This window comes from Sorghum bicolor, chromosome 10 (genome assembly GCF_000003195.3).
Source record: "Sorghum bicolor cultivar BTx623 chromosome 10, Sorghum_bicolor_NCBIv3, whole genome shotgun sequence".
In the NCBI taxonomy this organism is placed as follows: Eukaryota; Viridiplantae; Streptophyta; class Magnoliopsida; order Poales; family Poaceae; genus Sorghum; species Sorghum bicolor.
Genome location: NC_012879.2, coordinates 42,359,153 through 42,385,099, shown reverse-complemented (window position 1 = coordinate 42,385,099; position 25,947 = coordinate 42,359,153). Strand labels below are relative to the sequence as shown.

The 25,947-nt window shown below is 48.7% G+C and overlaps 4 protein-coding genes across 4 annotated transcripts in view; 2 read left to right on the top strand and 2 right to left on the bottom strand.

Moving 5' to 3' along the window:
- On the top strand, nt 783-1,778 carry LOC8085379 (agamous-like MADS-box protein AGL61). The gene has a single exon (XM_002438402.2). It carries the CDS (start codon nt 861-863, stop codon nt 1,413-1,415), a length of 555 nt encoding a protein of 184 aa, XP_002438447.1. The 5' UTR covers nt 783-860; the 3' UTR covers nt 1,416-1,778.
- On the top strand, nt 7,439-7,863 carry LOC8073061 (probable calcium-binding protein CML31). The gene is made up of 2 exons (XM_021449862.1): nt 7,439-7,674; nt 7,752-7,863. Exons 1-2 carry the CDS (start codon nt 7,439-7,441, stop codon nt 7,861-7,863), a joined length of 348 nt encoding a protein of 115 aa, XP_021305537.1.
- Nucleotides 9,802-10,449, bottom strand: LOC8073060 (agamous-like MADS-box protein AGL61). The gene has a single exon (XM_002437007.1). The coding sequence runs from the start codon at nt 10,447-10,449 to the stop codon at nt 9,802-9,804; it is 648 nt and encodes a 215-aa protein (XP_002437052.1).
- Nucleotides 10,768-25,947, bottom strand: part of LOC8085378 (WD repeat-containing protein 7) — a 42,859-nt gene continuing 27,679 nt past the window's right edge. Inside the window, exons 7-11 of the mRNA XM_002437006.2 lie at nt 21,873-21,996; nt 17,941-18,147; nt 11,746-11,998; nt 11,490-11,636; nt 10,768-11,201 (exon numbers count right to left, since the gene is read on the bottom strand). Coding sequence (XP_002437051.2) covers nt 11,855-11,998; nt 17,941-18,147; nt 21,873-21,996 — 475 coding nt within the window. The 3' untranslated portion in view covers nt 10,768-11,201; nt 11,490-11,636; nt 11,746-11,854. The remainder of the gene's footprint in view (nt 11,202-11,489; nt 11,637-11,745; nt 11,999-17,940; nt 18,148-21,872; nt 21,997-25,947) is intronic.

Genomic DNA, 25,947 nt, shown 5'->3' with positions numbered 1-25,947 from the left:
CCAAGCCCAAGAAAGGTATTGTCTCTCAAAATAAGTTTGCTGAACCAGCAGTGCCTGTTGTAGTTAATATCCTCTAATTTCAAAAATATTTCTTTCCAGGAAATTGTTGTTGGGTGCAGCTGAACCTATTCCAGAAGAAGAGCTACAAGTTGTGGAGGTCGTGCCTAAGAAGATGACTCCCAGAAGAAAGATGATGGCCTCCAAGATCAAGAAAAAATGAGACTATCCAAGGCTGTGACTTTTGTTCCATGAAGTGACTTTTGTCTTTTTTTATTGGAATCTTGTGTACTTTTGTTGGCTAGAACTGTTAAATGGCCATTGTCTTAGCTACTATGTGTCGCCTTAAACTTGTTTAATCACTATGTATGGATGCCATGACCAAACTTAGACATCCGTGCTCTTTTGATAATGGTATGCCTCCGGTGCATGTTACATTATATATATATTGCTGCCATGTATACATGTCGATCCATAATTTTACTCTGGTGCCTGCTCTCTGTCTGGAGAGAAAAATACAGAGGGAGGGATAATTTTACTCTGGTGCTTGCTCTCTGTCTGGAGAGAAAAAAAAAACAGAGGGAGGGGCAAAACGGTCTTTTCCCATAGCCAATCCAAGCTGGCATGATGAGTTGGACTGCCACATAGCTGAAATGGGTAAATTTATATGACTAAAGAGATACCTAGGGTAAATTTATAATTGCACTTATAGGGGGCATCTGAAGAGCCATCCGTAAGGGGGCAAATATTTAAATTGTCCTCCCGTCGGCCGTGGTTGTACGGCAACCCTCATTCCCTCAACAGCCAAAAGCCCCATCAGGGCAGCAGGCATTTCTATTCCTCTATTCCGCCGATTCCACGCGATGGTGAGGGAGCTCCGCCGCATCGACAACGAGGAACAGCGCCGGAGCTGCTTCCGGAAGCGCCGCCCCACCCTCTTCACTATGGCCCGCGACATCTCCGAGGAATTCGGTGCCCACGTCGCCGTCGTCGCCTTCTCCCCAACCGGCGAGGCCCACGCTTTTGGCGGGCCCACCGTGGACTCCGTCCTCCGCACCCACCTCCCTGCCGATGGGGCGTCTTCTCACCCACCTTTCCCTTCCCTGGACGCCGCCGCCGAGACGGCGGGCGAGGCCACCGCCCGCGTGGCCGGGTTGAGGCGGGACGGGGAGGAGACCAAGGCGCTGGTAGCCAAGGAGTGGGCGCGGGTGGCCGCCACCAGGGAGAAGGTTAAGACCGCGCAGGCGACCGCTCAGAAGAAGAACTGGTGGGAGGTGGACGCGGAGGCCCTCGGGGAGGAGGAGCTGCCGGTGTTTATCAGGGCGCTCGAGTTGCTCAAGTCCGATGTCAAAGGCCGAGTCGACGTGGTGACATCATCCCGGCTGAACCTGCCGTGCAGGGAGAAGAAGCAGCAGTAGATGGTAGGGTAGTGTTTAGTACTTTCATTAATGGCTACTGCTAACTAGTATTTTGGAAATTGGGTGACCATTCTGTAGTCACATATGAGATCAAGAACTTGGTAGATTGCTTCCAATGCTGCCCAAACCGTAGGGATTCTACTTTGGTGAGTTTTGCTGCTACTTTGGGTTACTGCAGTCTTGTCTTTGTTAAACCTCGTGGATGAACTAAAATGCATCTCAACACAGAATCGACATGACACATCTCAATTCTCAATGTCTGGATGGATTGCTTGCTGTTATGGTATAATTACTCAAGCTGATTTATTCACTTGGGGGTAAACTGGAAATTGAAAATCAATAGAATTACTTATGTTCTTGATCTATGGAAATCAGAAACCTAATGCAGGTGCTTGTTGCTCCATTTCATCTCTGTAACATTTTACTATTGTAGTTCTGCCACACAGCACATTTTCTGTTCTAGCTGTGCCGAAGATATTATCATTTCACAATTCACATACAAGTGTCGATAACATGAATCCTCATTGATTCACCTCCAATAATATAAACTCCTACTCTTCATGCAATATTTCTGATACAAGCTTCATAGTATTTGGTTGATATGCATAATGTCAGTGGTTTTTGTCTTGGCAAAGTTTTGCTTTCGTCAAAAGAAAAAGGAAATTTTGTCATGTATCATGTAAATTTGGAATCAGGATCATAAGTTGGCAATTGCTGCCACTGATCTCATCAGTTATACCTTGTTAGATAGAACAATGAAAAGACAGATTTGTGAAATAGCAATGTTCTAAATTCATATTGCTGTTTCTGAAGAATGAAAAGACATAGATTTGTGAAATACCAATGTTCTAAAAACATCTTGCTATTTCTAACAGCAAGATGTTTTTAGAACAATGCTATTTCACAAATCTGTCTTTTCATTGTTCTATCTAACAAGGTATAACTGATGAGATCAGCGGCAGCAATTGCCAACCTATGATCCTCTTGATGCCATCATGTCTGCAACTAGATTCCTTAAAGACATGTCTACTCAAATAAAGCCTGTAATATATTAATTCTTATAATTTTGATTGTTAGCCATTTAGTGTCTCAACTAATTTTAAAGAGTCATCAGAATATAGAGGGTGTTATTCTACCTTACTAAAAGTTCATGTGCTTTATATGGTCCTTTCCATGTAGAAGAGTTCTATTGAAAAAAAAAAACTATTTAAAGCCTCACTGTGTGGAACTTTGACATATAGTTATGTTGATTGAGTTATGAAGTGCTTCAGATTTTTTTTTTTTGAGGGGTAAGTGCTTCAGTTGCTTTCTGAAATTTTGACTTATAGCAGTAATAGCACCCATGGCACACATTGTTGCCGTTTTACTTTGCTTGTGGATAACCTTTGTCTGTCCCCGAGACACATGATAAAGCTACACTTTTCTCTGCCTTGTTCTGTATTTTGGGAAACTCTGTCTGTTTGCTTGTACATGACAGCCATGGGTAACATTTTCAGCTTTTAAATGTATCTCTATCTGTGTGTACTGGAATGGTGGCATAGGCAACCTTCCCTGCTCGTTATTAGTGTGTTCACGCACAATGAGGTTCTTCTCCACAGGTGGTGAAAACAAGATCACATTCAGGACAAGGAACCAGCTAAGGCCAGGTATCTAGCCAGGACAGGCGCTCATGAGGGGCCAAGAAGTTAGATCTATACCATTACAACTAACATATTTCTAGGATCTACCATTATAATTCAACTATTTGGTGCAAGACCGTTACAGTACGTGAGAAATTGGAATCATGACATGCTATACGTCTAGTCTAGGAACTAATATGACCCATCTTTTGGCTACCACATATCCATATGGACCAAAATAGCCATGTCTTCTTCCTTCCTCCATTCTGTCGTGGCCATCCATATCCCACCGCTATTGCAAACACACATGCAGAGGAAGACGAAGCAGGGAGGCTGCCTTGGTCATGCCATGGCAGAGGAGGGGGTGACCTACGCATGGAGAGCCTTCGGCCATGGAGCGCAGTACGATGTATCACACTACTTGTGTAAATATGGCAGTTCCCATCAACAGTTAACAAAATTCACATGTTGAGAGAGATGATCTGATCTCTTCAACAAAGAAATAAAGTTACGGTACATGAACATGAGGGAGTAAGAAATAAACAAATTGGGGAAACCAAAAGACAGTGACACGACACCTAACATATTCTGAATGCTGACTTGTTTCGATGATTTCTGTTAACTTGCGTGAAATTTAGATCTCAAACTAAATTTATTGGTTAGCTTATGAAATTTTTCATCCATATTAGGATTTCGAAGATAGAGTCTGGATACATCCTGAATGTCCATTTGACTACAGACTAGTCCTAAAGGCAAAACGGTAACATAAGCACCCCGACAGATTCTGAACACCAACTACTCCCGTAGAATTTGGACCTCAAACCAAGCCATCTATTAGGTTGTGAAATCAGCTTTTTATCCTTATGTGAATCGTTGAAAATGGAGTCCAAACTATAGGATGGCTCTAATGGCCAAGGATGACTCAAACTCGTATTGGGCTGGGCCTCCAGCTTGTCGTGGATGTCCTTGCAAGATAACATCAAAATATTCCTAAACAAGATAACATCATTAGGTAGCAATCTATTCTCAAAACTATAAAAAAATTACTTAAGAATGAGCTCACCTCTAAATTTAATTATTATATTAGAGCTCAAATCATTAGGCCTTAGTTGGAAGATCAACGAGTGTATTCAAAGGAGTGGTGTTCTGAGTACCTACTCCCTCTGTCTCTAAAGAAAGTTTTGAAGTTATCTTAAGTCAAATATTTTTAACTGTAACTACAAATAAATTCTTTTAAGTTGACTTTATAAAAGTGATAGATTCATCTCGAAATGAGGTTCCATAAAAGTACATATGAACTTTATGTTATGAATATTTTATAACAAAAAGTAGTAGTTAAAGTTGTTTTTGAAAACCGTATCAATGTCAAAATGACTTCTTTAGAGACACGAGGGAGTACTACCTAGTCGGTGGAAACAAGTACACGTCAGCAACGGACACGATGCGGCGATGGCACCATGGTGCCTGACTACCCGATAGTGAGGTCACAAACACCATCGGCGATTCGCGCCGTCATCCAAAAGCAAAGTAGAACTGATAGAGCATCGAGGCGAGCAAGCAAAGCTTGAATTGGTTGTGTTTATGCGGGAGACTGGATCAGGGAGACTTGAATCGGGAGAGTTCTCATATAATCATCAGCACAAAGATCAGTCTTTGACACGTTAACAGATAACTCCTTGCCCACTTGATTAGAGATTCAAAATTAAATGATATATTTATGAGTAAATTTGTCCGTGTTTTTCAATAGGAGAAAGAATCCTCAAGATTATGTTGAAATTTGATACAAACTTAATAGGTTACCAGCATAACTTAAATTATGGGTGTCATAATCATCACAAAATATATAATACATACAAATATCAATTAATAAATAAGTTATAGCTCTTAAAATTCATAGAAAGGGGAAATAAATACATATGTAGTATTATCATCTCTAATTTATATGAATGTTTGATACTTTTTACATCCATATAATAATGCACGAGCGTATTTGCTAGTACAATATCATACTAATCACTATCTCCAATAATAACATTACTGTCTCCTGTTACAACCTTTATGCACGAGTTTATTCAGGTGAAACCTTGATTTCCATCTGGCGAGAATTCATCATGTTTTTGAATTTTTGTTCAACTTGACATTGATATCAAACTAACTTACATAGGTCTTGTACGGGATAACTTATTTTAACTACGCTTTCTTTTTTTTTGAACATTTTTAACTACGCTTTCAAAAATTAGCTTTTTTCCACGGCTAGCTTCCGTAAAGAAGTAAAAGGCATTCATCCAATGTAACTATTCCTCTTAAATTTAACTAGCAAAACTGGCCCGTGCGTTGCAACGGGAAGTATATGTTGCGTGGTCAAATGAAAAGCGATTTTTAGCTCAGAGATTTAATGACAACATCATTACATTTCAGTTAGTTGTATAGTTTTTTTTTCCATATTGCAGTTGAACATGTGTTAATCGTGTGTATCACCTTTCCTATGTGTATAAATCGTTGAAAATTTTATTTTGTGAAGGCGACATGTGATTCCATGCCCCTTCTCCAAGATTCGTGCGTCATGAGAGAGATGTTTATCAAATCTGATGGTGAAATCCGCCGACTATACAATTACTATATTTCAAACATCTGAAATGTAGCAGATCCTTTAAATCTATATTAAAGACCTTATGGTCATATCGTGTTTGTGGCTACATGCTAGTGTGGCTTGAAGCAAATAACCTGACACATGAAATATAGCTGATCCCTTAATTCTATATTAGCGACCATGCTGGTAATATTGGCTTGAATCGAATAAATAAATTGTTGTAGACATCTTATTAATTAATGGCTATATCTTATAATTAAATAAATTTTCAAATTTAATTGAAATAAATAGTTGGCGATCACATAAATTTGAAAATTGAGATGCTACTAAATATATTTTAAGCTAATATTAATGGAAATTTATAGAGGCAAAAACTCATTACCAGCACGCATGCAGGCCTACATCCAGCCCATGCCTTTGTCCACTTGAAGGCCCAATTGCAAAATCTACCAGGTGATTTTGGTCGTTGATACATGATGAACGGCCAGGATCTTAGCAGGCCAAAAGAGAACCATATAAAAAGAATGAAACCCTAGTCCCATCTCGGTTCTCACTCTCTCAATTTTGTCTCCCTTGCTTCAGCCGCCTCCATGCTACTCACTCGACGCAGGAAAGCGACGCACCACCACAACATCCAGAGAGAAAACACATGGCTAGGGTGGCTCTCATGGCACGGTGCAGGCTTTGTGGTTGCCCGATGCGTGCCGGCTTCCCAAGCACGTGCGATGGCGGCGCGCGCCCGGCTGCGGCGCACACAGCGGTAGCCTGCACGGGGGCCTCCTGAGCGTGTGTGATGCCGGCGGCGCCGTCCCTTAGGTGTGTGGCTTGCTGGTCCACACGCGATAGCTGCGAGCAAGCCGATCTCTGCCGCCGCGTCGACGTGCTACGTGGCATTGCTACGTGGACACCGCCAAATAGCCGAGTTCCGAGGCTCCGACCGCTGACCTCCATGCCCTACCCGGCTCTCGCTGCTGTTTCTACAGACACCGACGACTCTGAGCACCAACCGCAATGACTGCGGGTGTGCCCACAACGCCGCACCATCTCCCTCTCAGTCCACTGCTCCTAACGTCGCCACGGACCAAGCTTCGCCGCCCTACTGCTCAGCATCCTCGTCAGTCTTATTGAGGTAGTCTGATTTTGATTTGTATCATGTTCAGGACTTGTAACTGTGGGTGTGATCTGCTTTGTAGGGGAACTTTTTAGAGTTCTTTTTCATCTTGATTTTCTTTTATCTTGAATCCTTTCTCTCGTGATCTTTGCTACCATGCAAGTTATTGTTGCTTCATGACATCTTTAATTGGTTTGTTATATTGTACCCAATTTATTATCTTGTGACCTGTGGAGATTTTGGGGAGGCCATGTTTGAATTCATCACGGACGGAGTCGTGAAAGGGGAAAAGAAGAGGATCAAAGCCGGACAAAAAGATCCCGACAAAAAGCTGCATTTGATTTCGTGTCTGATTTAGAAGAGGAGATTTCTTTCCAGTCTATGTTAGATGCTCACGGTCATTCTATGAGACTGTTCAATCAAAATAGCTAAAAAGTATGTTGACATCAAATTAGATCTATACCTAATACTAAAGAGGCAAAATTTCAGCTAAAATTTTGGTCTGGTGTTTTTTTCGTCTATCCTTTCCTAACCGAGAGCGACGGTCACGCTGATAAAGAAGAAAAATACGACTTAGACTCGTGTTTAAGCCCATCCGACTCCGACAAGACTATAAATCCTGACGCATATGATCTCTCAGTCAGTCACTAAGCGCGATTGAGCTGCCGATCCAGCTGGTCAAGAGCCCAACCAAATAGAAACAATGTTGGCTTCATTCGGCCGCGACGGCGACGGCGACGGCGAGGTCTCGGCAGCGTCTAAGCTGCGGGGGCTCTGCCTCTGCATGCGGGACGCGTCGAACGAGGACATGGGTGCGCTTGTGACATCAGTGGCGAACACTGGCGGCGACGGCGGGCTGCTAGACGAGGAGGATGAGCTGGCGAGGGAGCAGGCGGAGGCCGCCGGAGAGGCGGAGAGGAGGACGACGACGACGCGCAGGTGGCTGCGGGAGACGTTTACGAGATGGAGGGCGCCGGGTGCATCACGCCGCTGAGCCTGAAGCTGGTGCTGGCTAGGCTCGGCGCGCGCCGGAACATCACCGAGTGCCAGGCCATCATCTGCCGTTTCGACATGGATAGCGACGGCGTGCTCAGCTTCAACGAGTTCAGGACCATGATGACGGCCTAGCTCATTACTCGTGATGGCGGGCCAGCGTTGCCACAAGCACCATGGGCCAATAGGGCCAGGATGGGCTGCCTGGTCCAGAAGCTGTTTAGGAGGTCGTGATCCAAACATGTCATTTATTTAGTATTTTTGTTTGTCAACGCGAACCTGGTGATCATCAAGTTGCGATACAGCATGGGCAAAAACTCAAAAATCATCATCGGCAGGCACCCTCTCGTAAGCAGTTACCATGTGATAAAATATCTATAGCTATATCTCTATACCTAATACTAAAGAGGCAAAATTTCAGTTAATTTTTTTGTCTGGTATTTTTTAGTTTGGCCTCCCTTGCTAATCATACCATGTTTAGCTTATGTACTTATCTCGGACTTCACCTAAGAAAAAAACTAGAACTCCCTATGCGTGTCACACAAATCATATCGCTATCCGGTATTCAGGCTGCACACATATAGAACCAAATTTAGATTCCAGATCCATTCAAAATCGTCCATCGTTAAAAAATAATAATAAACAAGATCAATATTAATTTTCCCTACAAAAGATTTTGTTACTAAATTATTAATGCAGTATTAATTACAAAAGAATTGTTTTCGTTAAAATCTAAATCAATCAATAGTACATGAACTAAATCTTGATCAGTTTGTTGTCTAATCCAGTCTAAATAAATTTATTTCTAGAATCATCGATGATGACTGCCATGTAAAAAATCAAGAGAGGTCTCTCATCATAATCATCATCGCACAAACTAATTCTTGAGACGTCGTCAAATAACTCCTTGCAGACTATAGTTAAACATTATATGAGTCCTAAAAAAAGTCAGCTCGATTGATTTAGACACGTTGGCAAAATAGTCTAATTTTTTTTGTGTCTTCAAACATGACACCAAAAGAAACATTCAAGGTTATATTTTAATTTGATATAATTTTAATAAGACATTATTATTTTCATGACAACACTAAGTTATATTATAGATATCATAGTCATCGTAAAAATAAATTACAAATTTTAAGTTTTATATAAAGGATAATTTATAAATAGAATTATATCATTACCATGGTCCCGTCCTATTAAGATTTCAAAGTTTTATTTTTCTCCCGTTGCAACGCACGGACATGTTTTGCTAGTCATACATAAATAAGACAAAATTTGCAAGTTTCCCACGTTGAAACGAGCTAAAACCGAGTTGTACTCGATCAGGTCTCGGACAAGAAACACCGGCTAGATTGGGTACTCAAGGCTAGCCGGTTGTTCTTGGACGTATTAATTGCACCGGCTAGACCGATTTTGACAGATTGGATCAAAAACCTTCTTTTCTTGGTTCAGGCCTTGTTTAGTGTAGCACTTTCGTTTGTTTGTGACAAATATTATCCAATCATGGACTAACTAGGATCAAAATATTCGTTTCGTGATTTTCAGCTAAACTGTGTAATTAGTTTTTGTTTTCGTCTATATTTAATGTTTCATGGATGTGCCACAAGATTCGATGTGACGGAGAATCTTGAAAACTTTTTGGTTTTCAGGGTGAACTAAACAAGGCCTCAGCCTCCAAACGCGATGATCCAACTGTCTTTCTTGATCATCTTCTTGCCAAGAACATCATGGTGGAGTTCGTTGCACGTGTCGGTACATTTTTTTCCTATCATCCCATACTCAAGCCGTGAACCGTAGTATGTCATTTTGTGTGTTGCATGTTTTTCATTAAGAGAGATTGGGAAAAGTAAACAGTCGTAGCGTTCAACGGTGAGATGCCATTCAAACGAACCGTAGTATGCCATCAATCAGTGCAATTTGTGATGTCGTAGGTACGGTATAGCATCAACCGGTGCAATTATATTAGTTTATTATATTGTTACACAGAGGAATTAACTGCACGGTCCAAGTAAACTAAACACTACAGCAGGCACCGTAATTGAATTGAACTAGCAAATCATTGCGACAGCCCTATCCCAGCTGTTGCCACGGCGCCGCGCCACCGCCGCCGGGCGTAGCAGAGGTCTGCGATCTGTTGGCTTGGAGCTGCACGCTGTCCCTGAGGCGCTGGAGCTGCGAAGTGAAGACCGGCAGCTCGGCCTCGCCGAGCACCCCGACGTCCACCTCCCACCAGAACCGCCTCCCGGACACCTCCACGGCCTGCAGCACCTTCTCCCCGATGGCGTCGTTCCGCGCCTTCTCGGCCTCCACGAGCGCCCTGGTCTGCTCCGTCTCCCGCGCTCTCGCCTCCGTGACGGCACGCTCGGCGGCGACGGCGCCCACGTCCTGCTGGAGCGCGGTGAGCCGGCCCTCGTCGGCGTGGAGCAGGCGGAGGACGTGGTCGACGGAGGGGGTGCCCATCGCGAAGGCAATGCCGCCGCCGCCGCCGTCGTCGCGTTTGCCGCGGGGCGCGACGGCCACCTCCTTTCCCTCGGGCTCCGTTCTCTTGAAGACGATGACGGCGACATGGGCGCCGCACAGGAGGTGGAGCTCCGAGGCCTTCTTTAGGAGCCCGCCCTTGCGCTTGCACTGGGTCACCTGGCGGCTCTCCTTCTTCTCGATGCGGCGGATCTCAATTTTCTGGCGCCCCCTGCTCGTTTTCTTGCCCGGCTTCACCATTGTCCTTGTTGGTGTCTCGGCTCGTTCGCTCGAGGCCCGCCTCCAAGACGAACGCGATGGATGCCACGGGAAAGAGGGAGGCCGGCCGGGTGTATAAGTAGGGGCAGACATTACCAAAAATGGCGCGAGTAAATGAAAAGTTCGCGTCTGGCACGGTCAGTGGGAAGCCGAAAACGAAGCGGGTTGTGATTTCACAATTTGGAAAGACACCTGGAGAGATCGTCCGTATCAACCCAGCTGTCGTAATTAATGGATGAAGATCCAGTTTCCAAAATGTTTCTTGGTCACGCAGCTTCCCTTGCAACAGAACATCCGTCAGGACGAGGCGGAAACCATGAGTAAACGGCAGGCAAGGAAACCGTGAGTCCACAACCACAATCATGTCTTTGGAAATGTTTCTCAAATCCATGTACTCCGCTAAAACTGATATAATTAAATGATTTATATATAGGGGAAAAAAACATCGTCAGAGCCGTACAGTACAGAGAGTCTTTGCCGCACAAAGACCACATATACCGACCACGTTGCAACCATGAACCATCTTCCCTTGCCTCTTGTCCCAAGTCCCAACATTAGTCTACAACAACACTTTGCACACATCTTCGAGCCCGTTTGCTTGAGCTTATCTGCCGAATCTACTAGTCATGACTTTTCAGACAAATGAAGAGGCTCGAAAATCGCTTCTCAAGGACTTGATTGTGACTCCCAAACCCAGCGAACAAATCCTCAACTGATTGCTCCAGGAATTCATACTGCACAGCAAGTGATAACTCAGGAATCTGATGGAAAAGGGAACATTTCACGTCCAAACATTATAGAAACTAAATGTTCTTGACAGCAAAGTGTGAAAATAACAGATTAAAAAACTTTGAGAACAAAACCAAATATGCTTGCCAATCCTACTGGTCGAGCTAACAGTTGAAGAGTGTTGAAGGATGAACCTCAGAACCAGGGCAAAAAAACTAAAACATATGAAGTATAGCCAATCATCCGCATAATGTGTATATGATTGTGATGATATCAAGTGAACCACAACTAACCTAAAAGCATCCTGGACTCTGGAACCCAATGGTGTGATAGATGAGCCCCATCCTGGGAGCTGCATGTGAATAGTAGTTCTGTAACAGTTCTGTAACTGTAACATGAAACAGATGAGGCCCATCCTGGGCTGCATGTGAATAGCAGTCCTGTAACATGGAATCAAAATTGCATTCAGTATTTTTATTTATACATAGGGATCCCATTTATGAACTGTACAAGACAATGGTTCTAATAGTCAAAGAAACATCAAGGTACCTCACATGACATATGTACTGGTGATTCTTGTTAGACTTGCCAGCCAGCAAATCAGCTGTTTTTCAACACTACAAAGCAACTCAAGATACATGAACCATTGGTAAGCCGATCACAGCTGAAATGTACCCAACTCCTGGCCATGCCTCATAAGTTTGATAGTCTTTCCACCAACCCAGTGAAGGCGGTATGAAAGGTCAAGATTATGAAGCAATAACTTCAGATTATCTGCCTCGCCTAGTTCCTTTGTCTTCTTCTGGGGAGTCCAGAAGAACTGTATGAGTTATATAAAATGGCAGAGCTAGTTTTTTTTTTTTTTTTTTTTTTTTGAAACAAAGGCAGGAGCTCTGCAGCTCAATTAAGACGAAAGAAATTTATGTACAAGATGGCAGAGCAACAATAATAGGGGTATTATTTGGAAAGCAAAGGTGAGAACTACATATAAATATGTAACTGTAGTTTCTTAACTATTAAAGCAATCAAATCAGTAGACAACAAATGATTTAATAAGAAAACGTTAGTGTTGGAGTATAAGGTTTAGGCCCATGAGGCCCATGTATGTGACCATATTGCTACCCTTCTAGGGTGAGCCCAATTAAGAAAATGACAGTTCACAGCATGGTATCAAAGCTAGGGTTTCTCTTCCTCGACTTTCGCCGAGTTTCGCTCCAGCCTCAACGTCACCGGTGGCTAGTTGTGGCTGCGGGGGGGTATTGTGTGTTATGTGTTTTCTTTCTTGTCCAGTCTTGAACTCCGCTGTGCCGGTAGTCCAGACTGCGGGGGGGTGTTGGAGTATAAGGTTTAGGCCCATGAGGCCCATGTATGTGACCATATTGCTACCCTTCTAGGGTGAGCCCAATTAAGAAAATGACAGTTCACAGCATGGTATCGAGCTAGGGTTTCTCTTCTCCCTCCCTTCCCAGCCCAGCCGCCAGGCAGCAGCCGCCGCCGGCCGGCGCGCCGCCGCAGCCGCGGCCATGGCCGCCCCTCCTCCTCCACCAGCCGGCGCGGGCGCGCCGCCCCTGGGCGCGGCCCCCCTGGGCGCGGGCGCGCCGCCCCTGGGCGCGGCCCCCCGAGGCGCGGGCGCGCCGCCCCTGCGCGCCGCCCCCCTGGGCGCGGGCGCGCCGCCCCTGGGCGCGGGCGCGCCGCCCCTGCGCGCGGCCTCCCTGGGCGCGGGCGCGCGGCCTCCCTGGGCGCGGGCGCGCCGCCCCTGCGCGCGGCCCCCCTGGGCGCGGCCTCCCTGGGCGCGGGCCCCCTGGGCGCGAGCGCGCCGGCCCTGAGCGCAGCTGCGGGCGCGCCGCCCCTGGGCGCGGGTGCTGCCCTTCCTCCACCACACTCCGCCCTCGCCACTGCCCTCACCGCTGCCCGCGCTGCTGCTGCGGACGGCCATGTGCGCATGCATGTCGGGGTGACCTCCGGCTCCGGGGACGCGGCCGTCGCCGCCATGCCTGCTGCAGTGGCTGCCGGACTGGGCATGCCCTGGGCTGACGCTGCCGGACTGGGCTTGCCGCGTGCTGACGCAGCCGCGGCGGTCACCACCCTCGCCGCTGACCGGGCCGCTGCGGCGGCGGACAGGACCTCGTCTCTTCTTGCTCCTCCTCCCTCCGAGCCAAGCGGGGGTTGGGGGGGCCGTGGCAGCCACCGTCGCCACCGCGGTGGAGGCGGGTGGAGTCTCTCAGCGCCTCTGTGGCCTCCACCTCCGAGTGCCTTGCCAGTGCCTGTCGGATGGGACCCGGCGGCCTGGGCATCTTTCCGCCACCCGTGGTCGACCATGTGGGGCGACGGCAGGTCGGCGCCTCTGTTGTCGGACACAACAGCTCTACGTGCGCGGGCCATGGCCGCTGTGCCTAGAGGAGCTGCGTCTCCTTCCACACCGGCTTCCTCATTCCTCTCCACCGCCAAACCTTCGCCCGCGGCTCCTCCTGCCGCAGGGCTGCGACCAGTCAGTCCTGACTGGATCGCTGACTCGGGCGCCACCTTCCATATCACGCCCGATGCGAGTCTCCTCTCTTCTATCAGTCCTCCCCACCCTTCTTGTCCTTCTTCCATCATGGTCGCTAATGGCACCTGCATTCCTGTCTCCTCCGTAGGCACTGCCAATTCCCATGGCTCTTTTCATATCCCCGATGTTCTTGTGGCTCCCGGTATGGTTCACAACCTCCTCTCTATTCGCCGCTTCACGACTGACAACTCTTGTTCGGTTGAGTTCGACCCCTCTGGCCTCACCGTGCGGGAATTGGCTTCCCGGCGTCCTCTTCTCCGTTGTGACAGCACTGGGCCTCTCTACACCCTTCGTTTCCCGGTTTCCGCTGCACCTCCTTTGCCTTCTTATTCACCCCCTTCGGCTTCTGCCTTCACTACCACCTCCACTACGTGGCACCGTCGCCTTGGCCATCCTGGCAGCACTGCTTTGTCCCAGCTCAGTCGCAGTTCCGCTGTGCCTTGCCCCCGCACTCCTGATGAGCATTTGTGTCATGCATGCCAGTTGGGCCGTCATGTTAGACTTCCTTTCCCTACCTCCTCCTCCCATGCGGCTCACATCTTTGATCTTATCCATTGCGACCTGTGGACATCTCCTGTTCTTAGTATGTCTGGCTACAAATACTACTTGGTGGTGGTTGATGACTTCTCCCATTACTCTTGGACTTTTCCCTTGCGTGCCAAGTCCGATACATTCACCACTCTTCGCCACTTCTTTGCATGGGTGTCCACCCAGTTCGGCCTCACCATCAAGGCCGTGCAGTGTGACAACGGGCGTGAGTTTGATAACACCACCGCTCGCTCCTTCTTCCTCTCCTGTGGTGTCCAGTTGCGCATGTCTTGCCCTTACACCTCCCCTCAGAACGGCAAGGCTGAGCGCATGATTCGCACCACAAACGATGTCATGCGCACCCTTCTGTTACAGGCCTCGCTTCCCGCTCGCTTCTGGGCTGAGAGCCTCCACACCGCCACCTATCTCCTTAACCGCTTGCCCTCCACGGCTTCCCCTGCGCCCACTCCACACCACGCTCTTTTCGGTACCCCTCCCCGCTACGATCACCTTCGTGTGTTTGGGTGCGCTTGCTACCCCAACACAGCTGCCACTTCTCCTCATAAGCTTGCCCCCCGTTCTACTCTCTGTATCTTCCTGGGTTACTCCCCTGAGCATAAGGGGTACCGTTGCTTGGACCTCTCTTCTCGCCGTGTCCTCATCTCTCGCCACGTCGTGTTTGACGAGTCGGCATTCCCTTTCTCCACCACCCCCACCTCCACACCTCCTGCTGACCCTGCGGAGGTTTCTTTTTTTCCCACTGACCCGGTGGTTCCACCAACGTTTCCACTATACCCTGCAGGTCTTGCTCCGGCACGCTCTCCTGGTGGTCCTTCGAGCCAGGACCCTCCTGTACCTGGCACGACAGAGGCAGCCCCAGAGCTTCCTCCACCGCTACCAGTGGTTGCGCTGCCTCCCGTTGTGCCCGAAGTAGTCGCCCCGATCGCGGGACCGCGCGCCCCGTCCTCACCTCCCCGGCGCTTCGGCCTCGTCTACCAGCGGCGGCGAGAGCCGGCTCCGCCTCTGCAGCCGGTGTCGCTGGCTCCGTCGCCGCCCTCGCCGGTACGGGCTCCGCCGTCGACCCCGCCACCTCCGGCGGAGCACCCGTCCATGCCGCCTCCGGCCCCGAGGCGCTCTCGCGCCGAGCCGCCGGTGTACCACCCGCCTCTACTTCACCGGGATCCTCGTCACACTCACCCAATGGTGACGAGGCAGGCATCCCGGCCGTGGGCCCTCACCGCTGCTACCTGCGAGACGGGGATCTCTCCGGTACCCTCTTCCGTCCGCGAGGCCTTGTCAGATCCTCACTGGCGCCGTGCGATGGAAGAGGAGTACGCGGCCCTCCTCGCTAACCAGACGTGGGATCTGGTGCCCCGTCCGTCGGCCTCTAACGTTGTCACCGGCAAGTGGATCTGGACGCACAAGCGGCGTGCTGATGGTTCCTTGGAGCGCTACAAGGCTCGCTGGGTCCTCCGGGGTTTCAGTCAGCGGCCCGGCATTGACTATGATGAGACCTTCAGTCCAGTGGTGAAGCCAGCTACCGTCCGCACCGTACTATCTGTGGCTCTCGAGCGCTCCTGGCCTGTGCATCAGCTGGATGTCAAGAATGCCTTCCTCCATGGCACTCTGACCGAGACAGTCTACTGCAGTCAGCCGGCCGGTTTCGTGGATTCTTCTCGCCCTGACTTGGTCTGCCGGCTCAACAAGTCTCTCTACGGTCTCAAGCAGGCACCTCGGGCGTGGTATTCTCGGTTCTCTACCTTCCTGCAGACTCTTGGGTTCACGGAGGCCAAGTCCGACACCTCACTGTTCATATACCACCATGGGGGTGAGACTGCTTACCTGCTCCTCTATGTGGATGACATTGTTCTCACCGCCTGCAGCGAGTCACTGCTCCAGCGCATCATTACCACTCTCCAGAAGGAATTTGCTATGAAGGATCTTGGTCTGCTCCATCACTTCCTCGGTGTCACTGTTGAGCCCCGACCTTCAGGCTTGTTCCTCCACCAGCGGCAGTTCACTTGTGACATTCTCGAGCGAGCAGGGATGACTGACTGCAAGTCTTGTTCTACTCCGGTCGATACCCAGGGCAAGCTGTCAGAGGCAGAGGGTCCGATGCTTGGGCCAGAGGACTCTACCGCCTACCGGAGTCTTGCTGGCGCGCTCCAGTACCTCACCTTCACACGGCCTGACATCACCTACGCCGTGCAGCAGCTCTGCCTCTACATGCATGCTCCGCGGGAGCCCCACCTTGCTGCTATGAAGCGGCTCCTCCGGTACCTCCGTGGCACTCTAGGCTATGGGCTGCTCCTCAGCCGGTCCTCCTCTGCCGAGCTGGTTGTCTACACCGACGCTGATTGGGCGGGCTGCCCCGACACCCGCAGGTCCACCTCCGGCTACGCTGTCTTCCTGGGCGGCAACCTTGTCTCGTGGTCGTCCAAGCGACAGCCGGTGGTCTCACGCTCCAGTGCCGAGGCGGAGTACCGCGCCGTTGCCAATGGTGTGGCCGAGGCTGCTTGGCTCTGCCAGCTACTGGCTGAGCTTCACCGCCCCCTCGCCAGGAGCTCACTTGTCTACTGCGACAACGTCAGCGCCGTCTATCTCTCCACCAACCCTGTGCAGCACCAGCGGACCAAGCATGTGGAGATCGACTTGCACTTCGTCCGCGACCATGTGGCCATCGGCGACGTCCGGGTCCTCCACGTCCCGACCACCTCACAGTTTGCGGACATCTTCACCAAGGGCCTCCCTTCCTCGACTTTCGCCGAGTTTCGCTCCAGCCTCAACGTCACCGGTGGCTAGTTGTGGCTGCGGGGGGGTATTGTGTGTTATGTGTTTTCTTTCTTGTCCAGTCTTAAACTCCGCTGTGCCGGTAGTCCAGACTGCGGGGGGGTGTTGGAGTATAAGGTTTAGGCCCATGAGGCCCATGTATGTGACCATATTGCTACCCTTCTAGGGTGAGCCCAATTAAGAAAATGACAGTTCACAGCAGTTAGCTTCAGAAGACCAAGTGAAAGAGAGAAACTATGTAAACAAAAGAACTTTGTCTTTCCAGAAGACTATTTTCTTCATATTCCATTCGCTTGCTTTCTGGAGCAAAACTGGTTGTTTAGGATAAAATGGATGAATGGTATTGCCAGTTGCCAGTTGCTTTCCCAGTAGTTTCCTTTTTGCCATCTAAAGTAGGCAAACCAAACTACTCTTAAAATAAAATTTACTTCTCCAGTTGGTTCCATCTCAACTTGTTTTGACAATTTTAAAATTCATATTTGGAGCAAGTAAATAAACCAGATTAAGAATGCTCAGCTCCCCCCAAAACAAATTTCCATTATCTTTACTGCCCTCATGCCCCTCTGATCTTCATCCCCAAACCCCTCATGGCCATCACTACTGGGATGCGGCTACCACTAAGACATGTTCGGATGCGGCCCTGGCATGGGAGCACCTGCCATGGATGTAAATCCGAGCCCAGGCACCCAAAATCGAGTGAGAGTGATGCCTGGTGCAGCCAGCTTTCCCATGCTGCCATCCAAACATGTATAAGTGAAATTAACAAAAACTGTAATCCATGAAGTAATAAAACTAACAGGACTCATAACATGCAAAATAACACAATAAAAATGTTTTATGCAATATAATATCAGAGAAGGAAATAATAACAAATATACCTCTGACATTCCATGTTTATCATGTCCTAAAATGCTAGAAATTATACTTAAGCGAGCAGAGTTAGGTGAAAATCCTTCCCATGGAGGAACATAGATAAGCTTTGTGCATTGAATAGGAGTAAGGCTTCTGCTCAGCCTCTCCCACCAGGCACTACCTAATGACCACCACCTTATCATCAATCCATTCTCAGAGAAGGCAACCAGACCCTAGAAAAAAAAAATAAAAGGGTCAAGTTAGAAGCTTCAGTTGATATAAATAGAATTATGTTTTGCGAGAAAATTGCAGATATAGGACACTAAACAACGCACTTCGCAAATATAAGACTCCAAACATCGTCTTTGTAAAAGTGACCATTGAAACGTTGGCTTCTTGTTTTCCATGACATTTGGTGTATTAAGTCTCTTTTCCCATTTAAATACATGTATTTGTTCTCCAAAGTGACCTTTTTGCCCTTCAATCATTTAGACAGTGATTAACGTGAGATCTAGATTAACGTTGTTGCCTGGGCTGGATGCCGAAGCTCTCCACGATCGAGTGATCGATCTGTACGTAGCACGAGCATCCACACATGACTCATGCACTCATGCCATCAGCAGCAGCCCTAACGACCCCACGCCGCCTCGCACGGTGGCTCCCTTCTCTTGGCACAACGCGTCTGGGTCCAGCAGTCAGCTAGGATCGAGGCCCTCGGTGTGACCGAGCCTCCGGATCTTGAACACGACGTTCACGTCCGCCTGCGAGCTCACGATGCCAGTGAACTCATGCAGTGCGCCGTGAGGGGGTTAGGGCGTCGGGGGTAACACGAAGGATCGCGTAGATGAAACGTTGGGCAGATGCAACGATACATAGAGGGCAGAAGGGCAAAAGAGTAAGTGTGGGTAGGAAATACATGTATTAGGAATTAAAAAGAAACATAATACACCAAATGTCATGGAAAAACAAGAAACCAATGTTTTGAGGGTTATTTTTACGAAGAAAATGTTTGAAGTCCTATACTTGCGAAGTGCATTGTTTAGTGTCCTGTATGTGCAATTTTCTCATGTTTTGCAACCACAATCATGGGTAAATACAATGAGCAATATGATTTCAAAAGCTGCCGAGCTAGGCTTGCTGCAACCATTGTCAAGACGTGCTTTGCAATATCGCATCTCAATGTATGCGGATGATGTGGTTTTATTTCTTTGTCAAGATGCCGCTGATATTGCTGTTACTATAGACATCCTTCAGCTGTTTGGTGCAGCATCTGGGCTTAAGACTAATCTCCAAACAAAGTAACGTACTTCCTATCAGATGTGGTGAACAAGAAATTGAGGTTGTGCAGCAGCAACTCCCTCATTCATTATCTGATTTTCCATGAAAATATCTGGGTGTAGCCCTCATTGCAAAGATTAACAAAAGAACACATTCAGGTCATCATCGACCAAATAGCTGACCAACTACCAGGATGGAAAGCAGATTTGTTGACACGAGCTGGGAGGCGGGTTCATGTGCAGTTTGTTCTTACTGCGATGCTCATCTATCTTACGATGGCCATTGATTTGCCTCAACGGGCCAATAAAGCGATTGACAAAATTCAAAGAAGTTATCTATGGAGAGGGCACAAGGAAGCACATGGAGGACATTGTCTCGTGGCATGGGAGACAGTTTGCTGCCCATCTGAACTGGGTGGTTTGGGCATTTCCAATCTCAGAAACCTTGGCTGCGCATTACGTGCAAGATGGCTCTGGTTACAGAAAACGGAGCCACACTGGCCTTGGTCTGCATTGCCTATACAGGTACCAGTTCAGGTTCAAAAGCTTTGTTCAATGGCAATTATCTCAGATGTTGGCAATGGCGAGAATACTTTGTTCTGGACTGATAGGTAGCTTCATGGGCATTGCATTAAGGATCTCGTGCCTCACCTCTTTGCTGTGATACCGCAGAGAAAGAGAGCTGCGTACTGTGCAGCAGGCTCTAACCAACCGGACTTGGGTCTCGGATAGGCGCTCTCACAATGAGGGATAGAGTACCTTCAGCTTTGGGACCTCCTCCTGAGAAGTTTCCACTTTGTGATCAAGTCGGTGAAAGCATTGATCATCTCCTAATTGCATGTGTATTCTCAAGGCAATTCTGATACTATATCTTGAGACAGGTTGGTCTCCACTCTCTAGCTCCACAGGCAACTGACACTTCATTTGATGATTGGTGGTAAAAAGCAAGTGCAGCAACTACTGGTTTAACACAAAAGGTCTGAACTCCCTAATAGTTCTGGAGCGTGGATAATTTGGAATCATCGCAACAGCTGCGTTTTTTTTGAGCAAATCCTAACAGCTGAAACCTTGAAGTTGGTCAGGGATGAGCGTCGGTGGTGGACAATGGCAGGGGGGTCATGGGCTATCCCACTTGACTGCCCCTGCCCAAGCTGTTAGTTGATTTGTTGTACGTGCAGGGTTGCTTTTCTTTCTTTACCATCACGGATCTATCTTAAGAGTTGAGGGTGTGTGGGTGTGTATTGTACTAGGTTTCTTTACCCCCCCCCCCCCTCTTTCTTATTAATATAACGAAGCGCAGCTCTCCTGTGTTTTTGAGAGAGAAAAAAGAGCAAGAGGATAGACTTAAATCACACATAATATTTATAGGTTGCATATCTTTCTAGCAGTTGGCCATCTTAGCTCATTAGCTCCACTTAAGACATCCTTTAGCTTATCTTATCAGGGGGAGATCCATATATAAAGGGGAGGCCACAGTAACGTACACAACAAATACAAGTTTAATAGATGAAATCAAATGTACAACAATGACAAAATGGAAATGCAATAAAACAGTAACAAGTGTGAGGTTGCTACTTGCACTACTTCTGATCCAAGTGTTTTGAGTTTGCTGGGTTTGAAACACAACACTACTAGTTCTTATGGTAAAACATGGTGACATGAGAAGAGACAAGCGAGTGATGATATTGAATTAATTTGAATGGAAACCATACTAAAGCAATATGCAGCATCCATCATGTAAATAAGACAACAAGTACTTAAACATATGTTAGTGTTCAAGAAGGCACTAGGCGGTTTCTAGGAGACAACCCATGGCCTGCCTAGGCGTTTCAAGGCGTTTTTCTAGGTGATGGCTAATATATGCATAAATACTTAAAAGAAAAGAAAAAATTGGAGATCAGCGGTCATGGAACAGGGAGAAAAAGAAGAAGGCCCATTTAACCCACGGTCATCTTATCCCCTTCCCTCCCCTCCCCACCCCTCCCAGCCTCTTTGTTCCCATCTTTCTCTCCCTCCCGAACTCTGCCTGCGCGGCCGTGCCCATCGCTCACCCGCGCCGCCGCCAGCACCCGACGTTGCCTCTTTCCCACCGGTTGTCGCCGCCCCCACCGACGTTACCTCCTCCCCCACCACCGCCCGACATCCACGCCGCCCCCACGCATCCCTGCCTTGGCGGATCTGCCCGCCGCCACCGCTCTTCCCACCGGCCGCCACTGCCTCACGTAGCTCCTTCCCCATCGTCGCCCGACCTCCACGCCGCCCCCACTCCCACGCTTTAGGCGAGGCGGCGAGGCGGTGCCCCTCCGCCTAGCGTTGAAGCGCGCCCAGGCGAGCCTAGCCGAGCACCTTTTTGAACATTGAAATAAATACTTCAACATCTGTTAGTGTTCAGAGTTTACAAAAGTAGGCTACATGGAAACCACAATAAAATAGTGTTCGAGAAAAAAAGGGGCAGAATAAAATCAAGTTTCGGCGAGAGGTACAGACTGTACGGTAACACAAAATGGCATAAATGCATGTACTGGTATTAGGGATCATTCAAATGTAAGTGCCCACAAAAATGATACTAAACACTATAGAATTTTTCAAATAACTTTGATGGAAACAATAAATCAGAACAAGTTGAAAACATCTTATAATTCTTGTTTAAAGCATTCTATAGTATATTTGTAGTGTCAAACCTCTCCATCAGGTGAGAAACTCAGAACTGATATCAGTATGGTTGCTGTTGTACTTGATGATCCTGCAAGTAAGCTTGGAAGACCTGGTGGTCCACTTGCATCAAGAATTCTTATCTTTGTGACACTACAAAGATAAAATGAAAAATAAGAAAAACAATAAGTAAAGATCAACCTGATAGACTTAAAGATTTTACGAAAAAGCATTACTATTATGAGATGAGTGATAATTTTATACAATATAAGAAAACATTAAGCACGAAATGCTTTGGAGAAAAGTGATCATCATAAACAACAAAAAAGCTTTTTCCACCCAAGCAAGGTTTTTTTTTCTTCTCAGGCACACACTGCTTGTCATTGCATTAAGAGAAAGAGTTTGTTACAGAAACAGGTTAGTCTTTGGGTTACATCCATGCCTTCTGAAAATATAGACAACCACAGCCTGAGAACTACCCAACTAGGTCCTACTTGTGAGAGCGAATAGGTCTCGGGATTGATTGATGTATTGCATTGGGCCTCATAGACTGATTATATAGGATACATAGGACTAACACTCCATGTGGGTAGACAATGTGGTACTATTCCTATTTACTATAACATTGAGCAGACAAGGCAAATAGGCTTGGGTGCCAGGCCCATGGCCAGCCCATAGGGCGCCTATTCTAACACGCCCCCCGCAGTCGAATCGCCAGCCACTTTGCACGTATAGACTGGACCTAAACTCCGTGAATACTGAAGAAGGCAGTCCTTTGGTGAAGATATCCGCATATTGTGAGGAGGTGGGAACATGCAGAACACAAAGATCACCAATGGCGACTTGCTCCCGAACGAAGTGAAGATCGATCTCAATGTGCTTGGTTCGCTGATGCTGAATCGGGTTGGAGGTCATGTAGACAGCACTAATGTTGTCACAATACAATAGTGTGGCGCGCCGAAGAAGGGCATGCAACTCGAGAAGAAGCTGGCGCAGCCAGGTAGCCTCTGCAACTCCATTGGCCACCGCGCGATACTCAGCTTCAGCACTGGATCTTGATACCGTGTTCCGGCGCTTGGACCAGGAGACAAGATTGCCGCCAAGGAACACAGCATAGCCCAAGGTGGACTTGCGAGTGTCCGGACAACCAGCCCAATCAGCGTCGGTGTAGACGACAAGATCAGTCGAAGTAGACGGTCGCAGCAGGAGACCAAGGTGAAGAGTGCCTCGAATATAGCGAAGAATCCGCTTCAGGGCAGCAAGGTGAGGCTCCCGGGGGTCGTGCATATGAAGGCAGACCTGTTGAACAGCATACACAATTCTGGGCGGGTGAAGGTCAAATACTGAAGAGCACTGGCAAGACTGCGGAAATCTATAGCATCAGACATAGGGCCCCCTCAGCTACAGCAACCTTAGGATTGGTGTCAACAGGAGTAGAGCATGGCTTGCACTTGGCCATTCCGGCGTGATCTAAAATATCTAGCATGTACTGTCGCTATGAGTAGAAGTCCATCACCACTTCGCTGAACATGCATGCCGAGGAAGTGATGTAGTTCACCAAGGTCTTTCACGGCGAATTCTCACTGCAGTGCTGAGATGATCCGCTGGAGAAGATCCGGCTGTACCAAGCACAAGGAGCATGCTTCAGGCCATAGAGCGATTTCTTCAAGAGGCAGACAAAATCCGGATGAGCTGGATTTTCAAACCCGGATGGCTGCTGGCAATACATCGTCTCACTGGGATTGCCATGAAGAAAGGTGTTCTTCACGTCAAGTTGATGAATAGGCCAGCGGTGAGAGAGCGCCAAGGAGAGCACTGTGCGGATAGTAGCGGGCTTCACCACCAGACTGAAGGTCTCATCAAAGTCCACACCAGGTCGCTGGGTGAAACCACAGAGGACCCAACTGTGCCTTGTACCGCTCGAGGGAGCCATCAGACTATAGTTTGTGCTTGAAGATCCACTTCCCAGTGACAACATAGGCCGAGGCGGACGGGGCACAAGATCCCAAGTGTGGTTCTGGAGGAGAGCACTGTGTTCTTCCATAGCTGCTCGCCAATTGGGGTCAGCAAGAGTGCTTCAGAAGGTCTTCGGCACCGGAGAGAGAGGCACAGTATAGTAGGCGGCGGGCATCCAGAAGCCGCTCTTCGAACAGGTGCCCATAGAGTGCTGGTTGGCCACAGGTGGAACAAGAACCGCGCCCTTGGGCAGCGGGGCGGCTTCCGTAGGAGACAGTGAAGGAGCAACGGGGGCGGCTGGTGCAGGAGCAGTCAGGGCGGCCAGTGCAAGAGCAGCCGATGGTGGCCGCGGTCGACGCGAGTAGTGGTACGTGAAGTTGCGAGCCGGGCGAAGAGGTGGAAACCCCGATGGAGGCCCGCAGGGTGCCTAAGGAGGCGCGGGGGAGCCCGTGGACGTCAAGTTGGCCCGTAGCGCGGGCGGGACGTACGACAGACGTGGAGAGGCGTCGCTGTGTGCGCCAGTCAGCTCCATGGCCACACGTGGCGCGGAAGTGGGGCTCCTGAGAGTTGTGCGTGGCGCGATGGGAGTCCCCGATGCTCGCAGCGCATGGGGATGTAGAGCGCGGGCGTCAGAGGATCATCAGCATCTTCTGGAAGCTCCAGGGGCGCCCTAGGCACGGCCACAGAGGGACCGACAGGGGCACTGGTGGTGTCGGAGGCACTAGGTGGAGTTCCTGCAGGCAAAAACTTGTGCAACGGTCCAATAGGAGCGGGCAGGACATCAGTAGTGTCATCAGCAAGGAACTTGAGGTCTACAGGAGTACTAGGACTATGGTGCTCAGCGAAAGGTTAGGCCGTTTCATCAAAGATAATGTGTCGGGAGATGATGACTCTATTAGATGATAGGTCAAGGTAGTGGTACCCTTTGTGGTGAGCGGAATAGCCTAGAAAAACACAATGGACAGACCTGGGGGCAAGTTTATGAGGAGCAGTGGCGGGCGTGTTGGGATAACATTTGCAACCGAAGACTCGTAGATGATCATATGTGGGTGGCTTGTCGAACAAGGCAAGGTGAGGCGTGGAGCACTCTAGAGTCTTGGTGGGCAATATGTTGAGAAGAACAGTCGCCGTGGAAAGAGCCTCCACCCAATAGGAGGGAGGCATGGATGCCTGAAAGAGCAGGGAGCGAACAACATTATTGATAGAGCGAATAATGCGTTCAGCTTTAGCGTTTTGAGGCGAGGTGTAAGGGTAGGAATGCGAAGGTGAATGCCCTGGGTGAGGAAGAATTGTCGGGTGCTGGAGTTGTCAAACTCTCCCATTGTCGCACTGGACAGCTTTGACGCGGGCGCCAAATTGAGTGGAGGCGTGGGTGATGAAGTGAGCAAGCTTGCTAAAAGTGTCAGATTTAAGTCGTAATGGAAAGGTCCACAAATAATGAGTGCAATCTGTTAAGTATATGAAGGCCCATCTAATATAGGCCCATATGGCCCATGAGGCTCTCTATATATAGTTATCTCCACTAATGGAGTTATCATCTTCTCAAATTACTCAGGTTAGTAACATGGTAACAAAGCAAGGTTTAGGGTCGAATTAGGGCTAATCTGATCCCTAATCACCCAAGATCCATTTTTTTTCTCTGGTGGCCGCACGCCCTTCGCGTTGGGGTTCCTCTGTTTTCCAGCGGGCGGCTCCTCTGTTTTCCAGCAGGCGGCTCGTCGCCGTCGCGCTGCGTCATCTGCATCTTCTTCATACGCGGGGCCACGTCTGGGTCTTCACGCGCGGGGCCGCGTCATCTCACCTGCGGACGGACGCGAGGGCAGCGGGTCTTCACGCTCGGACTTCGTCGACTCGCGTCTGGGTCTTCACGCGCGGGGCCGCGTCATCTCACCCGCGGCGCGCGGACGGACGCGAGGGGCAGCGGGTCTTCACGTGCGGACTTCGTCGACACGCGGATCTCGTCCGACCTGCACGTGCGTGGCACGCGCGCCTGTCTTCACGCGCGCACAAGCGGCCATCTGCCGCCCGACTTCCTGCTGTCCGCTTGGAAACGTGCCTCTTGCCCGTGGACTCAGTACTGCAACCGACTTCATCCTCTGCTTCCATAGTGATCATCTCAGGCAGCATCCAGTCACAGTGGTAACAAAT

Coding starts and splice junctions, on each gene's coding strand:
- LOC8073061 (XM_021449862.1), top strand. CDS start 7,439: ATGTTGGCTTCATTCGGCCGCGACGGCGACGGCGACGGCGAGGTCTCG. Junction 7,675..7,751: donor AGGACGACGACGACGCGCAG/GTGGCTGCGGGA, acceptor GGTGCTGGCTAG/GCTCGGCGCGCGCCGGAACA.
- LOC8085379 (XM_002438402.2), top strand. CDS start 861: ATGGTGAGGGAGCTCCGCCGCATCGACAACGAGGAACAGCGCCGGAGC.
- LOC8073060 (XM_002437007.1), bottom strand. CDS start 10,449: ATGGTGAAGCCGGGCAAGAAAACGAGCAGGGGGCGCCAGAAAATTGAG.